Raw genomic sequence first — 23,462 nt, forward strand, 5'->3', positions numbered from 1 at the left:
CAGTCCAACCTTTGCCCTTCCCCTTAGCCCCCCCCTCTCCCACTCTTCCGTTTTCCTCCCTTCCCACTCCCCTCCCCTGTATTATTTCTCTATTGTTCTATTGTTTTATCTATTTATCATTTTTACTGTTTTATTGTTATATTGTAACTTTCCTCCTTTGAGTTTTTTGTAAACCGGCATGATGTGTTTCACGAATGTCGGTAAATAAAAGTTAATAAATAAATAAATAAATAAATAAATATTCTGTAGGTGTATTTTGGCAATGCCTGCTAACACCAGATGCTGCTACATGTTGGTTTTCAGGTGGCCAGAAAGCATCCAGTAATCAGTCTGTTCTTTTTTGGTTTCTTTACACTCAGTTCAACAATGCTAATTATTATGAAGGATTCTAGCATAGATACATAGAAATATACATATGCTTCAATGTTGCTAGTTAATTCATATTTGCTAACATCATGCATTTTCCATGCATTCTATTGTTGAAAAATACTGTATTTGTTCAAATTAAAAAGCAGAGGCATATCTAAACAAGAAAACAAAATAAAAAAAAAACCAATTTGTTCTAGACTGATCCAAGTGTACATCAGTATGAGCTTCTGATACTGGTGGACATTGAAACATAGACACATTCAGGCATAATAGTTTCTCCCCATGCCTTTATTTGAAGGCATCCATGGCTGAATGATGAAAGTGAACATTACTTGCCTTGCTTAGTAATCACCCTATGTAGTGAAATTCTAGTACAAACTGTTCTTTGAAATAGATAGAAATTCACAGAAGTTAAGACAACTTAGTAAACAGAGCTTAAGGGGAAACTTACAACTTCCAAATTTCAATGGACAGGCATGAACATCCATAGGAAAGTCTTCCAAATGCATGGGGCACTCAGCATGAATGGTTAATCTGAAAGAAAAGTGTAATACTGCTAATATTTGGATTTATACAGCATCTTTCAGTGAAACAAAATTCTAATGTTCTTAGCAATTTTATTACTTCTAAAAGTTCAGATTTTTAGAAGTCATATTGCAAAAGATGGGTCTAATAATGTCTTGAAAGCTCATATATACTCTTTCTATTGTGTTGGTCCAATAAAAGGTATTATAACCTGCAAATAATGTAGCATTTCAGGAGTATAAGGACAACCACTTAGGAAACTAATGATCTAAAACCACATGCACTAACTCAAATGCAATATCTTCCATATCAATGAATGGAGAATAAAAAAAAATTGTTATTGCCCAGTTACCAAAACACAGGGAAGTTAAGTAAGTTCTACAAAACCACAGTCACTAGTAGCTGAATTTGAACTTGCATCCCAGAATGCTCCCACACTTATAGGCATTCTATATGTAGGAATTATTTGTAGTTCCTAGGGACTTAATAGTTTGTTCCTCGCTGTAATTCTACCCTCCTTCCTGCCCTTCAACCCACACTTGAGTCTCTGATTTTCTTTATAGATTGTTTATGGGGCAAAGCCCTTATTTTTGTGAAACTTCAATTTAATCAAGCGGTCCCTGCCCTCAAATGAAACACACTTAATCATTATCTCTCCGGAGTCCTATCTACCCCTCTAGCCCTTTTCTTATATAGACTCCTTTCTTACATAGATTCCTTACAGACTTCACCCAGTTAAAAACTGTCCCTTCCTCAACTAATCCCACTTATCATCCCCCAGCATTAGTTCTTCCCTATCATGGTTTCATTGTTTTTGGTCTGTATGTCTTATCAGTCTATCTTGATTAGATTTTAAGTTTCAAAGGGCACAAACGGTCTATCATGTGTCTCTGTTCAACGCTGCATGCATGCATACATCAGGCATGTGTTATACAATATAGCCATATAGGACCAATAATAATAATGTTAATTGCAAGGCAGAGCATTATAATTCATCTATAAGTCTTCTAGTGGATCTACGCTGCTAATCTGTCATGGAAATGGCATATTTCTTTTGCAGTGTATTACTGTGTGCCTGCTGAGGGCCACATTTGAAATGAACAATAAAATACCTTATGTGGACTCATTCTTGTAAAATGGTATAATTTAGAAGAGGTCTGAGTACCAAAGTATTAACGGTCTTTGAGGCTTAAGAAGTAAAATGCACAGAACCTTGCATGAACCATGTTTTTTTTGTGCCGGTGTCCCATTTGTACCAAACCCCTGTTTGAATTGTTTTTCACAACTTTGCAGAAAACAGATTTCACATGTAGTCTACTACGCATGGCAATTTCTTTGCTCGCATTATTAATGAGCGCCTGCAATACAAGATCATTCAAAGCAGCTCACTAGTAAATTTAGCAAAACCCAGCATGCAGAAATGTCTTCACAGATTGATTTTCACCAAAAAAAAAAAAAGATAACTATACGTGAATCTTCAAAAGATATCCTAATAAGGGGCACGCATGCTTTAAAAAAAATATATATATATGACGGTGGGCCTCCTGGCCCAATTCTCACCCACTTTCCTTAAATGCCTCTGCTGGCCGATCCACAACCCCCACCTCCCCCACCCCCTCCGATGAAAAATATAAAAATTAAAGTGACTTATCAGTGGCAGCCCTCCCTCTTCCCTGCTCCATCCCTGGTAAATGCAATGAAAAATAAAGCCTCTTTCCACCCCCCCACCCCCCCAACTCCAATCCTAACTCTTCCACACACCTAGTACCTTCCAGAATACCAGGGATCCCCATTTGCAACTTTGAGATTACAGTGCACTGCTTTCGTGGGTGCTTCCAGCATTGCTCAGGCAGCAGCCACTGGACAGTCATAGCGTGTGCTTCCTGTACTACTGCCAGAGGAATATTGGAAGTGTCCACAATCTTAGCCTAATGTGATCCCAGGGCTATAGCCAGGGGTGCATGGGGTAATGGGCGGGTGGGAGGGCTAGGATTGGGGTGGTGGTGGGACATGGAGGGAGGAGCCCTTTTTTTTTTTTTCCTTTTACTGGGGAAGAAGTAATTTTTATTTATTTCATCACAAGGATTGTGGGGGTGCAGACTTGGTCAGCAGAAGCATTTATTTAATATTTGGGAATATAAGAGTGGCAATCATGCCGGAAAGCCCCTGGTCAAACTTTTTTTTTTAAGTAGATGACTGCCAATTTACTGGACATCTTCTGAAGATATCCAATTAAGTGGTAGGTTATCCGGCCTCATAAAGCTGGATAACTTTAAACCTGAAAGGCCTTATTTAAAAGCTGGCTGGTTTGGTTTACATTTCTCCAGCTAAACTTAGCCAGAGAATTTCAAGCAGGGATATTCAGGGGAACATTTATCCCGTTGAATATCCAGGACAAGTAATCCGGCTAATTTTAGCCGGATAACGTGTCCACTGGCTATCTTACTGAATATTAGCCCCATTAAGCTTTGTTGGATTCAATTAGTTTCCAATGGAGCTTACTTACTTAACAGAAGGTATGAAAATGTCTGCCTTCCTCTTTCTTATTATCAATCATAGGGCACTCTTCTTGATATTCTTCCTTATTACAAAACATTTCCCACCCAGAAAAGAAGTCCATTGCATCAATTTTTTAGTAAGTTTGAATAAATATCGTAAACAATTTACTAACAGGATCATTCATTAAAATGTGTTATGGCATTAACACCTGTGGCATGCATTATTAATGGTATTGAATGCTAATTTTTCATAGGTGTGGGATTGGGCAGGATTAATTAAAATGAGGGGAAATATTGCATGTTTTTAATGCCAAAAATAACCACCTTTTTTTCTGGCATAAAATCTGAAACAGCTGTAATGTAATTTGTCATAAACAGTATTTTGGCCATTTCTGGAGAGAGAGAGAGTGTGAGAGAGAGAGAGAGATTCTTTAAAAGGGATCCATAGCAGTCAACTATTTATATCATTATAGGAGGGCAGGCTAATAACTCGAGGTGAGGTTTTGGTGGTGGTTTAGGGTTTTAGGGCTAGTTTGAAATGCAGAGTGAGACCAAGAACAGCATAGTACACCTCAGTGAAGATTTGTCATCATTTGAAGTGAGTAAAGTCTCACAAAGATGAGATTTCTACAATGTTCTCTTACCCTAGCTTGATAGTATCCTCCTATAGTGATATAAATAGTTGACTACTATGGATGCCTTATAAAGACTCTCTCTCTCTCTCTCTCTCTCTCACAGAAGGCAAGATAATATAAGGTCCTAACAACCATGTACTATGCAGCAGTTCAAAGTTGTAATTTTTAAATTTAATTTTTCCTAATACAGACTCAATATGAAATTAAAATAATCTCAAATGATCTCATATAGATATAAATAATCCATATACTGTAGAGTCTCTTCTCACTTAAAACTCTTAAAACTTTGGATAGTGGTGTGCTTTATGGCTCAGTGCAGGGATCAGAATTTTCAATGCATTTATCTGTAAGTCATTTCAAAAGGACATGGAAGAAATATACCTGTTTGTAGATAGAAGAAAAATCTCTAAATGAGTAGATAGATAAGGACAAGGTGGAAAAATGATAAAGTGACGTGAAAAAAGTGGAATAATGTTAAGGGTTGAGAGGCACAAGTATCTCAATATAAAATGTGTTTTAAAATCCCGTAAGATATTAAGGATGGAAAGAATATAAGTATATATTTTAAAGAGGATATCAAGGGAGAAGGAGAGAATAGAGTTATGAAAAATCAATAAATTAGATAGTTTAGAGTGAATCTTTATAGGTATAACTGTTTATATTTTGAGATATTAATGTGAATTTTGTATTGCTATGTACAATTTGAATGTTATTGTGAATCATATTTTGATATTGCTTATAAATCACCTTGAGTGTACATAGACAAGATGATTCAGATATTGACATAAATGTAATCATTTAGCTGAGCCACAAAATCCACTCGTCATTAATGAATTAGGAGAGCAAAAGCAGGCAACTATTGACAGGAAAGATAATCTGTTAATCTGATGGCCATCTCTAGTTTCTGCAAATATTTGTCAGAATCTGTTTTCATTCACATACACTTCTATCAAAGGCACAAAAAGAAAGATCTCCCAACAACATGTGAACATGGGTCACGCTGGGACCTTCAACTCTTTGTGCCTGAGGCAACTTCTGTTTTCTCATTTTAGTTTTTAAAGCTCTTCTCATTTTCCCCAATGTAAACTTTATTATATGGGTCTTATGGATGCAATTTTCAAAGGCTCCGCATAGTTGTAGATTACACAGGTGCTTTTAAAATGGGTACTTCTTTTTTCTTTGAATAAATAAAAAGTTTGCATGCTGAAAGCATTTGCCTGCTTTGCGCCTGCTATTTGTGTGGGTGGTGGAGGGGGCAAATTAGCATGCATACTCTTGGAAACTGAATATATGCATATTGTTTTCCTCCCCAATATAAGCAAGCCCATAGCAACACCTCTTTTTCCTGTGTGCTAAAAGTATGCGTGCTATGAATTCTGCTCATAATTTGGGCATATTTTCGGTCGTTTCATTTTGTCTGAATAAATATCATTTTACACCCATAAATGCCTTTAAAAAAAATGACATCCCAATGATAGAAACAGCAGAGATGGATATGCAATTAAAAAAAAAACCAAAAAAACTTGAACACAAAGGGGCGGATTTTAAGAGCCCTGCTTGCGTAAATCCGCCCGGATTTATGTGAGCAGGGCCTTGCGCGCTGGCGCGCCTATTTTCCATAGGCCTGCCAGCGCGCGCAGAGCCCCAGGACTCGCGTAAGTCCCGGGGTTTTTCGAGGGGGGCGTGTCGGGGGCGGGGGCCTATCGGCGCGGCGTTTTGGGGGCGGAATGTGGCGTTTTGGGGGCGGGCCCGGGGGCGTGGTTTCGGCCCGGGGCGGTCCGGGGGCGTGGCCACACCCTCCGGAACTGCCCCCAGGTCACGTCTCGGCGCGCTAGCGGCCCGCTGGCGCGCGGGGATTTACTTCTCCCTCCGGGAGGTGTAAATCCCCCAACAAAGGTGGGGGGGGGTTTAGATAGGGCCGGGGGGGTGGGTAGATAGAGGAAGGGAGGGGAAGGTGAGGGGAGGGCGAAAGCGAGTTCCCTCCGAGGCCGCTCCGATTTCGGAGTGGCCTTGGAGGGAACGGAGGCAGGCTGCACGGCTCAGCGTGCGCTGGCTGCACAAAATCGGCAGCCTTGTGCGCGCCGATCCTGGATTTTAGCAGATACGCGCGGCTACGCGCGTATCTACTAAAATCCAGCGTACTTTTGTTGGCGCCTGGTGCACCAACAAAAGTACGCGAAGGCGCACTTTTTTAAAATCTACCCCCAAATGTTTTGACAATCCATGGATTGAAATGGTCTTAGTATTTACAGGTAGACTGCCTACGTACAAAATATATACTGGTCTTTCAATATATATTAACTGTTGAACTATCAGTGCTTGACATTTTGGCAGCAATTTCAAATGTGGACATACCAAATTGTCAATAATATTTCTTCCTCTCATGAAAGAGGTGACTGGAGTTTCCTTGAAAAAAAAATAGCATGAAAACTCAATACATGCCAATGTTTGTCTTTGACATTTTGAGCTTCCAGAGAATGGGCTAGTACAAATGAAATGTTCTGATGATATTTTATGACAGATTGTGAACAACAAATTATACAGTTGCATATCATGCTCTCTGATATACTGCTTTAGCACATTTATAGGGGTTGCTCTCCTCCAAAACATAATTGCAAATCATCTAAGACATGACCTTTGAACATTTGATCTCTGATATAGACATGAATAGACATCTGAAGCAAAGAAATTCCCCACTGGAACATTCTGTTTCAGATGTTTTGAATGAGAGTTGTCATATTTCAACAGTGCTGCAGACAGTAGGTTTTTCATACCATGTCACTCAAAATCCAACATAAAACTTGTAAGAAATTAAAGGTTCAGTTTTTGAAAGGTTTAACTAGCTACCCTTCCCTTAGATTTGTCGTTCTGCTATCGCTCGCACACACTGCTCCCCTTCCCCTAATTAGAAAAATACTGCCATGATACCGGCACATCGCAGAATAAAGAATGACCCTGTTTATGAGTTAAAACTCTGCTTTTAAACCACTGATTTGCTTCATTTAACCATCTAAATTCACACTGCAATCAAATTTAGCTGGGCAAAAAAACAGGGGCAGCTTCAGAGCCATTTCTAAAGCAGACCTATGACTTAACCTCCCAATCTTGGTGGTAAAAAAGGCAGCACTAAATCTAACTGGCCACGTTTGTCCAGCTAGATTTAGATGGATTTTCAGCTGAAAACGTAGCTGGTTAGATTCTGCTGGAAATTTCCCAAAAGATAAGTGTCTACATTTAGTTGGTTATCTTTGCCATTCAGAAACTTTTTGATAAATGACTTAATGGCATATGATTTTTCTTTTAGTAAAGAACATTTCTGGCAAAACATTTTGTCCCTGCATAAAACATTTAAAAGGATGTAGCCCAATATTCAATTAAAGGATATTTTTGTTTCACTTTAGAGAAGCAGATGAAGTATCAATAACACATGTGGGTGATCTCATCTGACAGCACTCATACAGATAAAAAAGACCAAGAAGGTCTTTCAGATCATGCAAAAGCAGCCGATGTTCCACAATTCTTATTCTATTTTCTTCCACTGTTGTAAAATGACTGAATTTTGGTCATGTCCTAAATAAAAAAAAAAAAAAGGTACAGTCCTGTCATGACTGGGGCCATGAATCTCAACAATCTTGGTGCACAAAAGGCAGTGAGACAAAGTCTAGTGCCCTCTCCCTTTCTCACAATCTCTCTGCAGTGCCAAATACGTATTGTCACCATCCACAAGCAAAGTCATGGCACCATCTTCTGCGCAAAGATCTTGGTGCAGAGAATCTATTTTCAGTACGGAAAAATCGAAACAGTACTAAAGCTTTCAAATCGCGATTTTGCTTCCTTAATTAGACAGTTATTCCACTGTTCTTCCTACAACTGGCAAACATTCTATGGCTAGGAAGATGTGGTCTGAATTTGTAAAAAATTATTTTACTGATATTCCATCTGCTCCTTCCTTGGAGCAGCTGTCTCCCATTTTTAGAGTCACTGATGCCTAAGATAGAAAGCCAGTCTACCATTCTACTTTTTTGGACTAGAAAAAAAACCTATCAGAGCCTAAGTCTCATGGCTCACTCTCATCTTGAGAGAGGACAGCATCAGAAAAAACTCCTATAATTTCTCAGGAAGGCTCAGATGATGAAGACAACTATTGATGTTCCATTGGTTCCCTCCCTACAACCTCCTAGAGTATGTCTCCTCCTAAGGATATGACATATCCTGTTTTTCTCCAAAAGGTGACCAAGGAGATTTCTTTCCCCATATTCCAAGTGCCAAAACTTAGACAAGAAATCTTTAGTTTATTAAAATGTATTGATCCTCCAAAGCAAGTTGTGATGGTATCATAGAAACATACAGAAACATAGAAATGATGGCAGAAAAGGACAAAATGGTCTATCCAGGGTGCCCAGCAAATTTTTAAGGTAGTAACTGCCACTCTGTGCAGGTTACTCCCATGATTCTCTTAAGTGTAGTAACTATCAATCTGTGCAATTATCCCCAAGCCTTATGATACCATAAAACTTGCAGCTAGCAACATTATTTACGGGGTGATGAGCTTTCTTGAAAATTCAAACAGTGTTGCTTGATGTGCTTTGCTTATGGATTTGGCCATAGAAGTGTTATGAACCTGCCTCGGACCCCATCCCGCAGACAGGTTCTCCACTTACCCCAGGCCGGCCTGATGCTGCCACATCCTTTCCTGTGGGCTGGGCCACGCCCGGACCATGCTGCAGCTGTTTTTCTTCTGCCGCAGCTTGGTACCGCTGCTGGGACTCCATTTCCTCATGGCCTGCAAGCCACCGACGTTCATCTTCGATGTGGCTCTGGGGCTGCCACTGCAGACTGTTCTCTGCGGCGGGGGGGATGCTGTCGGGACCCCTTCGGGTGGCCAGAGGCCACTGCTGCCACTGTTTCCATATTCGCGGCCTGTGCCCCCATCGGGATGCCTCACTCCACTGCTGTCGATTCCATCTTGCAGCCTAGAGGCCTCTCCCGACACCTATTCCTGCTCTTCGCGGCCTGGAGGCCACCGCTGTCCATGGTCCTGATCCACTCTCTGGGCCCTCCTCTGAGGGCCGGCGCACACCATTGCTTTTGTGGGGCCAGCAGCGGGAAAGGCCCGTGGCACCACCAGAAGCCAGTCTCTTTCAACTTCCTGCTTCAGCCCTATAAAAGGGCTCAGTTCCTGTTCATCAGGGCCTTCGGATCTGGGTGCCATGCTCGCTACTCCGTGTTTCTGGTCTCCGTGTCCTGATGTTCCTGATCTTGTCTTTCATCGGAGTGTCTTCATCGCCTGTTCCAAGACCTGATGTTCTGTGGTTCCGTTCCTGAAAGTCCTGATGTTTCATGTCCTGATGTTCCAGATGTTCCGTGTTCCTGATGTCCTGGTCCTGATGTCTTCGTCTTCGCCTCTGCAACCAGTTCCCAGATTCCTTGTGTCCACCTTTCCTGGCGTGCCACCATCGTGGTCCATGACCAGCCCATGGGGGGCTGTGTAGGGCGCTTCATGGTACAAGGCCTTCTTCTCGACTGCAGTGCAAGCCTCCAAGAGACTTGTTTTTAATGCTTGCTTCTGAGAATCCTGAGTCTTGAATCCTGTCCCGGTCTTTGGAATCCCTTGTGTCTGCTTCCATCCATGCCTAAGACTCTGCCAGAATCTGCTCCGCTTCAGCGTGGTCCACGACCAGCCACAGGCGGCTATGTAGGGTGCGCCCCGGTGAAGGCCTCTACTGAATCTTCGTCATGTTCCAGTCTCAAGTTCCACTTCCTGGCCTGGAGTCTGCTTCGTATTCAGCATGGTCCACGTCCAGCCATGGGCTGCTGTGTAGGGCTCACTGTGATGCAGTTCTCCCCAGTACTTTTGTCTGAATCCTGAATCCTTGCCTGAGACCTGAGTAACTTGAATCCTTGTCCGAGTCTTCTGAATAACCTGAATTCTTGTTTGAGTCTCCTGAGGATCCAAGTCTTCATCTGAGTATCCAAGTCTTTGTCCGAGTCTTCCTAGTTCCTGAGTTCCTGTCTTCTTGTTCCTGCCCCCAGCCTCCGTCTGGCCTCACGCACTCATCGTTCCCAAGCGGTGGGTCCAAAGGGACTACCGAGTGGCCGGAGGGCTACTCTTGTGACCAGCACTGTGTTGCTGGGTCACACTGGTGCATGTCGGTCCAGTGGAGGGCTGATCCTGCCTTGTTCCTGCTCTGAAGTTCCTTGCCTTGGTTCCAGTCCTGCTTTGTTCCTGCTCTGCCTGTGCTTGCATGCTCTCACCTCCCACTGTGTGCCTTGGGGCTCCTCCTTGATTCGTGCCATGGTTCATGGGCTCACGCTCTCCCATGAGTTAGCGACTATGCCTCTGTTCTCTCAAAATCAGCCGAAGGCCGCGTTCGCAACAGGATCCGAAGGCCTTGTGGTCGCAACAAGAAGCAGTCTTGTGCTTTTTCCCTTATGTCTGCATATCAGTACCCAGACCATAGAAGTCGGGTACTCTTTGTTATTGTCTGTATTCTGTTCCTCCTTTCCCCTGCTGCTGAAGTGGGGAGCAATGTTGCAGGTGCATTAGAATTATCGAGGCATATTGGTTAAGAGTAGTGATCTCCATGCCTTCAGTTAAGGGTAGCAACCACCACACCAGAAAATTACCCTTCTGCATGCTTTTCTCATTTCTGTTCTCTAGCCTTTAGAGATTCACAGTGTTTATCCCTGTTATGATGGAGGTGGACCCTTGGACCGTAGTGGGGTTGGCGCTACCCATAGGAAGGATCCTACTTGTCCTCACCATCGGCAGGTGGAATGGGCTGAAGGGCGGAGGCCGGCTGGAGCTTCACCAACACCAGCCCTCGTTCCCCCCGGGTTAAGCCTTTGGGTACCAGGGCCAGCTGGGCTTAGGTGGGCCTCCGTATGTCATCGTCAATGGAAGGATAGAAAGGTCAGTTCAGAGGCAGTAACAGTGAAGCTGGGAAGGCTTTACTAGATGAGGTGGAGTCCCAGAGACCCCGGCGCCAACAGAATCAAAGTCAGATAGGGGGGCACCCGAGCAAGAACAGGCTAAAGCCTGAATAGGCCAAGTCCAGGACATAGACAGTAGAGGCGTCATAAAGCAAGCTAGAGTCAAGGAGCGGTGGCAAGGCAAGGCTGAGGTCTGAGAGAGGAGAAGATCAATGGCGTAATCAGGCAAAGCAGCGGTCTGGGCTTGGAGAAGATCAGTAGCGTGGTCAGGCAAAGCGGAGGTCTGGGCTTGGAGAAGATCAGTAGCATGGTCAGGCAAAGCGGAGGTCTGGGCTTGGAGAAGATCAGTAGCATGGTCAGGCAAAGCAGAGGTCTGGGCTTGGAGAAGATCCATTGCATAGTCAGGAAATTCAGAGGTCCGGGCTTGGAGAGGATCAATAGTGTGGTCAGGCAATGCAGAGGTCATGTCCAAGAAGTCAATCCGAAGAAGGGGCAAGGAATCAGGAATGCAGGAACGAAGGTGAACAGGGACTGGAACTTGCAGGGATCAGGAACCAGGAATGCAGGAGAATCACCAGGAAGCAACAAAGTACACGATCAGCATGGAGACCTGTTGCAAAGGCAACCAACAAAACCTGGGCCCGGCCTTATATACCGGGACCCATGACGTCATTGAGAAAGGTCCGGCAGTCTCAGCATGTCACGAGCCCTTTAAATAATTTAGAAAGGCGCGCGCGTGTGCCTAGGAAGCCAGGCCTAGAGAGAGAGCGGCGGCAGCAGCTCTGCCATGCCGTGAGGCTGTCGGCAGCAGGCAGGACCTCTGCGAGAAGGACAGTGCTGGAGATGCTCCCTCTGGGTCACGGAGGGCCAGAGCTTGTTCCCGGGAAAGCAATGAAGGGTAAGGAAGACCAGTCAAAGGTACCGTGGCCGGCCGACGCAACAATCTCAATACATAGACTATAACAAGAACTTCAAATAAGGATGTGGCAGACATCTTTCTCAACACTTCCAGTCTCAAAAACACAGAATATCAAATATAAGATTTAATATTGTCCAGGCCATCAAAAGATCCTACTATCCCACCAATCAGTAGTGGTAGAATTCTGCTTTAAAAAAATACTCTAAAACAACGATTCTCAACCGGTGTGTTGCAACACACCAGTGTGTCGCCAAGTACCGGCAGGTGTATTGCAACTCCCGGTGTCCCACTGCCCCGGTTGTGCTTCCCCATTCCTTGCCCCTGTGGGCCAATGGCAAGCCCTTCCATTATTCCTGCCCTTGCACAGGCCAATCAGAAGCCTCCTCCCTTCTACCTGCCAGTGGGGAGTAAGAAGAAGGAAGGAAGCTTCTGATTGGCTGGTGAGGCAGGAAGAAGGGACATAGCATAGGGAGGGGGTGAGGGGAGTAGCAGTGTCGAAGTGAGGCTGAGGAAGCCGGAACCCCGATGAAGCAAGGCCGCCACGGGAACTCATCCCCATGGTGGCAAAGAAGAAACCTGACCCTGATGAAGCAAGGCCGCCACGGGAGTCCATCCCCGTGGCGGCGAAAATTAAGTCCCTCTGGTGTAAAGCCACGGCAGAACTGGAGCCCATCCCTGCAGTGAAAGAAGAAGAGGTTGGCGGTGAGAACCGGTGCATGCATGTGTGAATGGGAACCTGGATGTGGGTGTGAATGGGTGCCTGGGTGAGGGCTGGTGTGGGTGTAAATGGGTGCCTGGGTGAGGGCTGGTGTGAGTGTGTGTGTGGGTGTAAATGGGTGCCTGGGTGAGGGCTGGTGTGTGTGTGTGTGTGTGTGTGTGAGAATGGGTGCGAGAGCATTTGTGTTTGATTTTGAGCTTGTATATAAGAGAGAGCATGTGTGTGATTGAGAGAGAGACTGGTCAGGGAGGTGATGTGTTTCTGGGTGAGAGAGAGAGACTGGTCAGGAAGATGCCTGGTGTGTGCATGAGTGACTGGTTGTAGGCCCAAAGAAGAGGATTGTGAGGACAGAGCTTCAGCAGCCGCTGCTGCTTCTGGTGTGTGCTTTTGGCCTGCAAGAGAAAGGAGTAGGAGAGTTGCTGGAGATGGTAAGTAAAGGTGTCTTTTTATGTTTATTTTTCTTGATTGACTGCCATTTAGTTATTGGGTAGTATGTAATCTGTCTGCTTTGAAATATTTAATTGGTATTTGGACAATTTTTAAATAATTTTAATGAGTTTTTAATTGTTAGCTGTTATTGTGTTCATCAGCTGTTTTGAAACATGTATTAGTATAGTTTTACAATTATTTCTGCGTGGGGTTCTATAGCAGCTTGGCTTATTCAGTTTTCCTAATAGGAAGTATATTGGTGTTTAGGTTTAATATTTGTAGTGTTACCTTTTCATAGGAAGGTTGTTACTGTTTGAGTGCATGCCATAATGCATGTGTAACTTTGTGCAGATTAGTTTGTGTGCGTTATTGCAGATCCTGGGACTATGTTACGTGCTATATTTGTTTCCATTTCTCCAGGTTTGAACTGCATGCAAAGTGGCTTTTTTTGTTTTCCATTCCAGTTTCTGTCTCCGTATTTATAATTTGTGGTCTTTCTGTCCTTGGTGAAGGTCGGCTTTGTGTGTGACCGAGGTGAGGTATTTTACTAGCATGTAGGCATTTGTATCAGTCTTATTTGTTGTGTTTTCTCAATAGGACATGCATTAGTGGTAAATTACTGCCTTTTCATAAGGAAGGTTATTGTGCCTGGTAGAAAAGGGAGTTTGTTTTGCTTTTACTGAGATGTCACCAGAACCAGAATATCTTTTTTGTATGGTGAGTTGTATGGGTAATGACCTAGTTCCATTCTGACCCATTGTTGGGGGTCGAGGGGGTTCCCGTGGATGCAGAGTGTATGTTTACATATAGCCCCTTGATGGTCACATGTTCAGTGTGTCACACATGTGAGAACCATCTGTCAGGTGTGTCCCGGCTGAAAAAAGGTTGAGAACCTCTGCTCTAAAAGATCTAAAACTCATTCTAATACCCCTCCAAGGAAAGACTCTGCCTTACTGGAGATGACAGGAAAAAAAATGTTTTCCAATCAGCTTTTTAAAGTTCTAGAATAGCTGTGCTTCAATTATACATGGAACGGTATATGTATATGCTTACAGAAGCTGTAGGATATGATTTAAGAACTTCCAGCAGATTTCAGGCAATGCCCTAAATCAAACAGTACATCTCCTTAGATCAACCGATGAGGCTTATAACACTTCATCCAGATCATGCAACTAATTCCACTGGAGCCAGATTAGCTTGGTTTTGAGTCTCAAGGCTCCATGAAGATGTACATGAAAAATGTACTGATGTCTGATATACATAAGATAAACTCTTTGAAAAAAAAAGTAAATGAAACTGTACTAGATCTCATTATGGAACTTTATTCCTTTCTCTTGACATTGATAGTGACAATGATAGAACAACCTTCTGCATTAAAAAAGCCTGAGCCTCAGTACAAAAGGAACTACATCTATTCAAGAAGAAGATAGCCTTATCATTTTCAACAACTGCATCCTGAACAGCAGCTACAGCAGCCCAAACAGCATGTCAGAGGAAGAGCATAAGCAAAATCAAAGCAACGTTTTTGGCTTCAACATAGAACAGATTTCCTGATCAGCCTTAGACAGTCTTCTAGTGAGGGAAAAGACTTCAGCATTTCATTCATGCATGCTCTTTGATAATAACAGATCATTCAGTATTAAAGATCATATAGCAAGCACCATTTAAATTTCAAATTCCTCCCACAAAACAATCATCCAAAATTGCAAATGAAATCAAACTTCTGCATAAAAAATATCAATACTATTTTTAGCAAATTTAATGGAGCCTGTTCCAGGTAAGGATCATAGGTTTCTACTCCAAGTACTTTTTAATTCCAAAAAAGACAGCAGTTCCTTGTCCTATCCTGGATCTCAGGAATCTCAACAAGCATCTGAAAAAAAGGAAAAGTTCAAGATGAACTTCTTAAGTATTATTCTCCCTCAACTGGATATCAATGATTTGTAGGAGTGTGCATTTGTTTGCAACGTATTGGCAATCCGCAACGTATAGGGCCTATTCATTGTAATCGTGGGGAAGCGAAACGTATCGCGATTCCCATGAATACAACAAATCTTCACCGAATTATTCGGCCGTCTAAAGGAGCGAATTCAAACAAAACCCCCACCCTCCTGACCCCCCAAGACTTGCCAAAACTCCCTGGTGGTCCAGCGGGGTTCTGGGAGCCATCTACTGCACTCACGCCGTCGGCTGCCGGTATTCAAAATGGTGCCAATAGCCTTTGCCCTTACTATGTCACAGGAGCTACCGGTGCCATTGGTCGGCCCCTGTCACATGGTAGGAGCAATGGATGGCCGGCGCCATCATGTGCTCCTACCATGTGACAGGGGTCGACCAATGGCACTGGTAGCCCCTGTGACATAGTAAGGGCAAAGGCTATCGGCGCCATTTTGATTACTGGCAGCCAACGGCCCGAGTGCAGGAGATCGCTCCTGAACCCCCGCTGGACCATCAGGGACTTTTGGCAAGTCTTGGGGGACCCTCCTGACCCCTACAAGACTTGCCAAATCTCCTGCACTCAGGCTGTTGGCTGCCAGTATTCAAAATTGCGCCGATAGCCTTTGCCCTTACTATGTCACAGGGGCTGACCAATGGCACTGGTAGCCCCTGTGACATAGTAAGGGAAAAGGCAAGCCTTGGGAAGGTCAGGAGTCCCCCCCAAGACTTGCCAAAAGTCCCTGGTGGTCCAGCGGGGTCCTGGAGCCATCTCCTGCACTCGGGCCGTCGGCTGCCAGTCTTCAAAATGGCACCGATAGCCTTGGCCCTTACAATGTCACAGGGGCTACCAGTGCCATTGGTCGGCCCTGTCACATGGTAGGAGCAAAAGATGGCACCGGCCTTCCATTGCACAAAATGCCTTACATTAGTCTCTGCTTATCTAAGACTACACAATAGATTTGTTTTCCCTTCCTGGCTCATATCAGGTTGAACACTTCTATAAGCTTATTTCTTCTACTCTTAATCTGATGAAACTCCTTCAATCCTAAGAATTCATCATCAGTTTGCCAAAATTGAACACAAAACCCTCTCATGTGATAGACTTTATTAGAGCCCATCTTGAAAAAATACAGGTGACGTTTTTCACCCTTTTCACAGATCAGTGTTCTTGATGAACTTTCTAAAGAAGAGTCACAGCCCATTGTTTTAGGCAGATGTTGAGTTACATAGCAGCAACAGTCCATGTCACCACTTTCGTATGTAATGCCATGAGACCAGCTCAATGTGGAAATAGGATCTCCAACCATTATCTCACAATGTGCAAATATCCACTACTCCATTCAGAGGTCAGTGAATTCACTAACCTCAGTTTCAGGAAAACATAGCCATAGTCCCACAGATGCTTCCAAACAGGTTTGGGAAGCTCATTTCAACCACCTATGTTTTCAAGGTACCTAATCAACAAAAGACAATTAGTTCATACAAACCATCTAGAATTGAATGCAAAATTCAGTAATCTCATTGTATTCAGCCCCTGGCTAAAGAATAATGTACAGTTAATCCAAACAACCAACCAAGTAGCCATGTTTATATCAACAAAGAGAGAGGAAAGCTCTTTCAGTTTTTGTCAGCAAGTCAGCAAGATCTGGAAATGGGCAAGTTTCAAAGAATACTTATTCAAGCTGTATGTCAGTCTTCCATGGAAAGAAAATCAGATAGGAGACAGATTAAGTCACCAGTTACAGCCACACAAATTGTCATTAGACAATCGAGTAGCGCAGGAACTGTTCCAACTCTAGGGCATTCCAATCATAGATCTATTTGCAACAACATTACTCAACACATTTTTCACGCACTGCTCTGGTAATCAGCAGCGAATGGTCTGGCAGCAGACATTTCCTCAGTTTCATGGAACCAAAGAATGCTCCATGTATTTCCTCAAATTCCACGTATATCCAAGGTAGTTCAGGTCAAATGATTTTATAGCCTCATTTTGGTCTTGCCAAGTTTGAATTCCATGGCTACAATGCAAAGCTGTTCAACATCCAGTAAAATTAGGTAATTTCCAATGGTACCGGCAGCCCCTGTCACAAATTAAGGGCAAAAAGTGACCAGTGTCATTTTGAATGAGGGCAGCTGCTGGCCCGAGAGCAGGAAATTGCTCCCTGACCCCCACTAGACCACCGGGTGTTTGTGGCAAGTCCTGGGGTAGGTCGGGGGAGTGTGTGTGCAGGTGGTCCACTGGTGGATGAGGCTCTGATTTTTTATAAATGTAAAAAAAAAAAACAAAAACCCAAAAAACTAAATGGGACAATAACAACAACAACAACAACAACAAAAAGATCCAGGGGTGGACCTGAAATGGCCCACCCCTGGAACAACTTAACACACTTAAAAACACATAATATAAATGAGAGTCAATATTTATTATCAAAATGTTTACATAATACATACAAAAATATACAATATCAACAAATTATATCACACACATTCACATTCATATAATAATAATACCTTATCTTCACCATTAACACTTCATTTGTATATAATAAAACATACAAACAAATATTAAACATATGTATCATGAGCATACAATACAATAATCCTATAAAAGGTATTACTACATCATGTATCTTTTCTCCCTATTTTTCTACAATAATACATTCATTCTTTGAACTGTTGCATGTGCTAGGCAATTAGTTATTACATTACTGTTATCATATGTTATTATTATTGCATAAGCTCTTCAATGTCTCATCTTATTTGTTTGTGAAACTTCCCTTATTAGTTGCTCCTCTTATACTGATGTAACAATCACTTAGAAATATCGCAGTATAAGAGGAGCAACTAATAAGGGAAGTTTCACAAACAAATAATAACATATGATAACGGTACTGTAGTAACTAATTGAATGCTCATGATGCATATGTTTAATATTTGTTTGTATGTTTTAATATATATAAATGAAGTGTTAATGGTGATGTACCCTTGGCTTTAAAGCAAGCATCAGTCAAACCCATGCTTAGGAAACCTACCCTAAACCCAAATGAACCAACAAACTACCGCCCAGTCTCCAACCTACCTTTCATATCAAAAGTTATGGAAAAAATAGTTAACATCCAGCTTACGGAATATCTAGAAAACAACAATATCCTATCCAATTCACAATATGGTTTCCGTAAATTCTTCAACACTGAAACCCTCCTCTTATCACTATCCGACCACCTACTCAAAGGATTAGATAAAGGCCACTCATTCATACTTGCACTTCTTGACATATCAGCAGCCTTTGACACCATAAATCACAATGTTCTACTCGATCAGCTAACTGAAATCGGGATCACAGGAACCCCTCTTCGATGATTCACCTCTTACCTAAAAAACAGACAATACAAAGTAAGAATAGGTATCCAAGAATCCAAAGCATTCAATCTTCTACAAGGAGTCCCCCAAGGCTCCTCTCTCTCCTCAACCCTGTTCAACATTTACCTCCTGCCCCTCTGCAACCTCCTCTCAGATCTTGGCCTCAAACACTACATTAATGCAGACGACGTACAAATCGTCATCCCAATCACAGACTCACTACCTAAAGCCATAAAAACATGGGAAGCTTCACTTGCAGCCATCAGTAACTTCCTCTCTAGTCTCAACCTTGCACTCAACACCACAAAAACAGAAATCTTAATAATAACTTTTCCATACAACAATCTCATCTCTAATCAACACAACACTCCCCCTAACTCAATTCTTACGTCTCAACTTCCTCTAAATTCAATCATTACATCTCAACATGCAAGAAATCTAGAAGTCATCATAGATGATCAACTCAACCACAAAAAATTCATTAAAACTCGCTCAAGGAATGTTACTTCAAGCTGCAAACACTAAAAAAACTGAAACCACTCCTACATTTCAACAATTTCTGAACAATACTTCAGTCCACAATATTCACAAAAATAGACTACTGCAACTCGCTACTCCTTGGCCTTCCAAAAAACATCATCTCACCCCTTCAATTGCTGCAGAATGCAGTTGCACGCATCCTCACCAACACTCGCAGGAACGAACACATAACCCCAATCCTCAAAGAACTACACTGGTTACCTATCCAACAGCGCATACAGTACAAAATTCTCACAATAATACACAAATCCTTACACAACCCAGATATGAACTGGCCCCATAGCACCTTCTCCTTCCGCAACACAAACAGACCCACCCGATCTAGCAACCTAGCAACCTTAAACATTCCCACACCCAGGCTCACCCATTACAATGCCACCAGGGAGCGCTCCCTATCCATTGCCGGCCCCATACTCTGGAACTCTATGCCCGCTGACATACGCCAAGAACACTGCCTATACAAATTTAAACAAAAACTAAAAACTTGGCTCTTCACACAAGCATACTCATAATCTCAAGAACACTATACTGCATCCTATTACAATGCATCCTATACCACCCCAACTCCCTGCCCTCTCAATAACCTACGCCCCCCGCACTTATCCTAACACCTCACTACACAGTAGCTCTCATCACGGAGAATACTAAACTTCACCTTACCCTAGTTTATTCTACTAAAAACAGTCTAGTCCATACTCACAAATATATTATTACATTAACTATACTAGTCAATTTAGATATTTATATACATTTCATTATGATGCAAAGCCCTATTGATCACATTATTAACCTGTTACTACTGCACTTAACAAATATAATCTGCTTAGCTGTTTCTGTTAAACTGTCATTATAGTTATTCTGTAAAAATTGTTATATTGGTTACACTGTAAAGCTCTGTTGCTGACTCCATGTTGCCTGTAAACCGATATGATGTCCAACAATGAATGTCGGTATAAAAAAACCTTAAATAAAAAAAATGATAAGGTTTTATTGTATGAATGAGTGTGAGTGTGTTGTGATGTAATTTGTTGATATTGTATATTTTTGTATGTAAAAATTTTGATAATAAATATTGACTCTCATTTATGTGATGTTTTATTGGACAAAATATGGGAGTTGAATGTAATTCCACCCATACTTTTTCACCTTATTACAAATTCAAAAGAGCCATGAAATTTTTCAAGGCTGCCACCCTACAAGCAATCACTCCTCTTTCTGTCCCTGCTTATAGGTAACTAAAAAGTATAAGGGTAGATCTGACATCTAAAGCACTGCTGGATTAGAAGTTTGTAGCGTACAGAAGCCAAAGAGTGTGACCTATTGAGCTGTTCTCCATGTCATAAAGAAAGTCCAGTGGTAAGAAGAAAAAATGGCAGATGGAAAGAACCTATAGTGACAGTTTGCACAACTTACCTTATTTCAGGGGATCAGACAGATGGGCCTGGACACAGTGGCCTTGAAAGAGCTTGGCAGAACCTACAAGTGCTGCCAAAAAGCCCCAAGAGAGAGTGATAGTGAAGAGGAGGAGTCAGCGCATTCCAATACTGACAGACAGGAGCCTGGAGGGGATGTGACGACCAAAGCTGAGCATACGCAGCCTTTGGTGGAAGAGGAGGAGGAGACACCCAGACCCACGTACAGCCAGCCAGCTACTCCAGAAGTCCAGTGACATAGTGTACAAGGGGGGGGGGGGGGGGGAAGAGAGGCGATTTGAAGAGGACCGAATTTCAGCCTTGCACTCCAATGGAGAAATGCATGCTGCTATTTAATGAGAGAGTGGCAGACCAGATATGAGGCCTGAGGCAGGACATCCAGAGCTTGAAGGAAATGGTGTAGGATGAAATGCATGGTGTCAGAGAAATGATGCAAGGCCATATGCAGATGCTGCAGGAAGAACTGCAGGACAGGGCAGCAGTGTAGAGGGAGATGCTGCAGCCAGCGTGGAATGTTCCATGACAGCCACTGGGCCCCTGGATGCGGCCTTCCCCGGTATTTGCATCTCTACCACTCTAGATTGTTCCACAACTTGCTGTAGTGCTGCCAGCGCTGTGGGAGGCTTCCCCAGTGTATCCACCACCTATGATAGGGCCTCATCCTCTTATGGCTATACCACGTGCACTGATGCATCCTCCAGCAACACCTCTACCACTGCAAAGGAAGGCTTACCCTCTGTGAGGACAGAGATAGGGAACTCCCCTTCTGCTAACATGAGGCTGGACTCATCTAGAGCTGCTGCTGCCACCATAAAGGAGAGGCATCCCAGTACTGGAAGGCCTTCTTCTTCAGGCCCCCCCTATCATCAGCCATTATTCCCCTCCACAGTCCTCTTGTAGCTTTTACCCCCCCTGCCACTGACCTCAGTGTCCATGCCCTCTGAAGGCATTGTTGGCCAGGCACTGCTATGGAGGAGAAGCCCCAGACTGGGCCAGTCCAAGGCACCAGGGCCACTCCAAAAAAGAAAGGATGGCCCAGGAAGCAGTGAAGGAATGTTTTATATGCACAAATATCACCATTGTCTTGTACATAAATGCATCCTCACCATCTAAAATGTCTTTGCATCAGCGTGCTGGTGAGCTGGAGATGATTCTCCTGCAATTTTCCTGTCTTCCCCTGGCCTGCTGAAGAGTCCGCTCAAGTCAGCCAACCAAACCCCAGGACAAAAAGGACAGAAGTTTGGATTTGGTGTGTTGAATAGCTGGTATAAATGTGTTTGTGTTTTCTTGATGACAATCACCCGCATGCAGTTTATAAAATAGCAAAGTTTTTCCAAACTTACTAACCATGGCCTAACACGCCCCAGCCACGGCCCACTTTGTTCACATATACTTTTGCTCGTGAGCTTGGAAGTAAGCACAATTATGACCTGTTTAGAAATCCTGGATATGCACAAACATCACACATATGAGTGTGTATTCCATTGTTATGTGTGTGACCCTTTTGACAAGGCAAAAGTATATAAAATGCTGCCCCCACTTCACCCACTTCACCCACCAAAACGCCCCTTCAAACTGCAGATAAAAGTAGATATGTTTTTACTTTTACCCCACAATTTTGAAAAGCCTGAATCACTGTTTTACTCACAGAAATGATTTTAAAAGTTATTCTCCCTACATTTTTACCCTTAATGCTAAGCTAATAGTAGAGATAGATGCTTTGTTTAGCAGTAGATCTGCTGATTACAGATACTAAACTCAACTGCATTTATGGATGATTGAAAAACTGAGGCATAAATGTAAGATATATCCATGATATGAGCATTTGTTGCACTTAATCTTATCTAGGTATAGCGAGTTTAAATGGATTGTGTTTAATTTTATTATTTCTTATCATTAAACTGATGGGGAGAGAGCTGCTGTGCTCATCAGTAGATCTGTTGCACAAAGGCGTTTGCTTTTTACAATCACAGACGATTAAACTCATTTTAAACTCAATAATTATTTTCATCTTAATGTGTAAAACACCTACTAATGGATGACTCAAAATCAGAATTGGGCAAATTGTGCTCTATTGAATAAATGAATGAATGAATGAATGAACATGACAACATAAAAGAGAGATATATTAAGTGAGATGCAAGATTTATTCCATCAGAGGATACTTTTTCAGACTGGTGGTTCTTTTGCAGTACAGAGAGCCTGAAAGTTGGGTTGGAGAGTTGATCGATGCCACAAAATGCAAATATCACTGTGACAGTCATGATTTCTCTGAGGCAACGGCAAGTTATCTCAAAACAGTGGCTATTTTGGGGAGCTACTACTAATACAATAGCTTTCTTCTTGTGCAAAAAATGTGACTTTTCTGATTAAGTTTGCCAGTTTTTATATTTTGAAAGCTTTTAATAACTCACTTTCAGATGCGTTTTCAAAAGATGCATGAGTAAAAAATAGCACGCGTGTGTATAAAATGGCATATACGCGAGTACAGGGTATTTTAAATTCCGCAATGTGCGTGCATTCATTGGGGACCGTGATTACATTTGGCGGGTACAAAAGGGGTATTCCGGGGGTGTTCCGGGGCGGAGGTCAATATTTACGCGCTAGGCTGGTAACTTTCAAAGGGGCGCACGGGCACACATTGTCCGTGTGTGTCAGCACATGCCCAGGAACACGGCGATTTTATAACATACATGGACATACGTGCACACATTGTCAAATAACATTGGCACACGTATGTGTGATCCTAATTTTGCAAGCAGGCATGCCCAACCACGCAAATTGGGTTTCGACTGAGTAAGTCAGGGAATTTTATAACCGGCGTGGATACATGCCAAGACCAGTTTCACCAGTTCGTCCAGTGTAGAGCCAGGTCTTCCAAACCCTCCTGGTTTAAAAGCCTGCACTCTCCTCCAGTTACCCCAAACCCATTAAACCCTTCAGGCTTTTTTTGTTTGTTTTTTAAACTTACACCTCCTCCATCGCAGAAGTAAAGTTATGCGCCACTAGACCTGGGCGCATGCCCAGACACATAAAGATTTGCACACACATCTCTTGCCCCTGCCCCTGAACACCCATGTCCTGCCCAGCCTATGCCTATTAGGGATGTGAATCGTTTTTTGACGATTTAAAATATCGTCCGATATTTTTTAAATCATCATT

At 42.8% G+C, this 23,462-nt stretch overlaps 1 protein-coding gene across 1 annotated transcript in view; it reads right to left on the minus strand.

Moving 5' to 3' along the window:
* LOC115094717 (gamma-aminobutyric acid receptor subunit alpha-3-like) overlaps positions 1-23,462 on the minus strand; it is a 263,575-nt gene that overhangs the window by 107,787 nt on the left and 132,326 nt on the right. Inside the window, exon 4 of the mRNA XM_029607973.1 lies at positions 821-903. Coding sequence (XP_029463833.1) covers positions 821-903 — 83 coding nt within the window. The remainder of the gene's footprint in view (positions 1-820; positions 904-23,462) is intronic.

This window comes from Rhinatrema bivittatum, chromosome 6 (genome assembly GCF_901001135.1).
Source record: "Rhinatrema bivittatum chromosome 6, aRhiBiv1.1, whole genome shotgun sequence".
NCBI classification, from domain to species: domain Eukaryota; kingdom Metazoa; phylum Chordata; class Amphibia; order Gymnophiona; family Rhinatrematidae; genus Rhinatrema; species Rhinatrema bivittatum.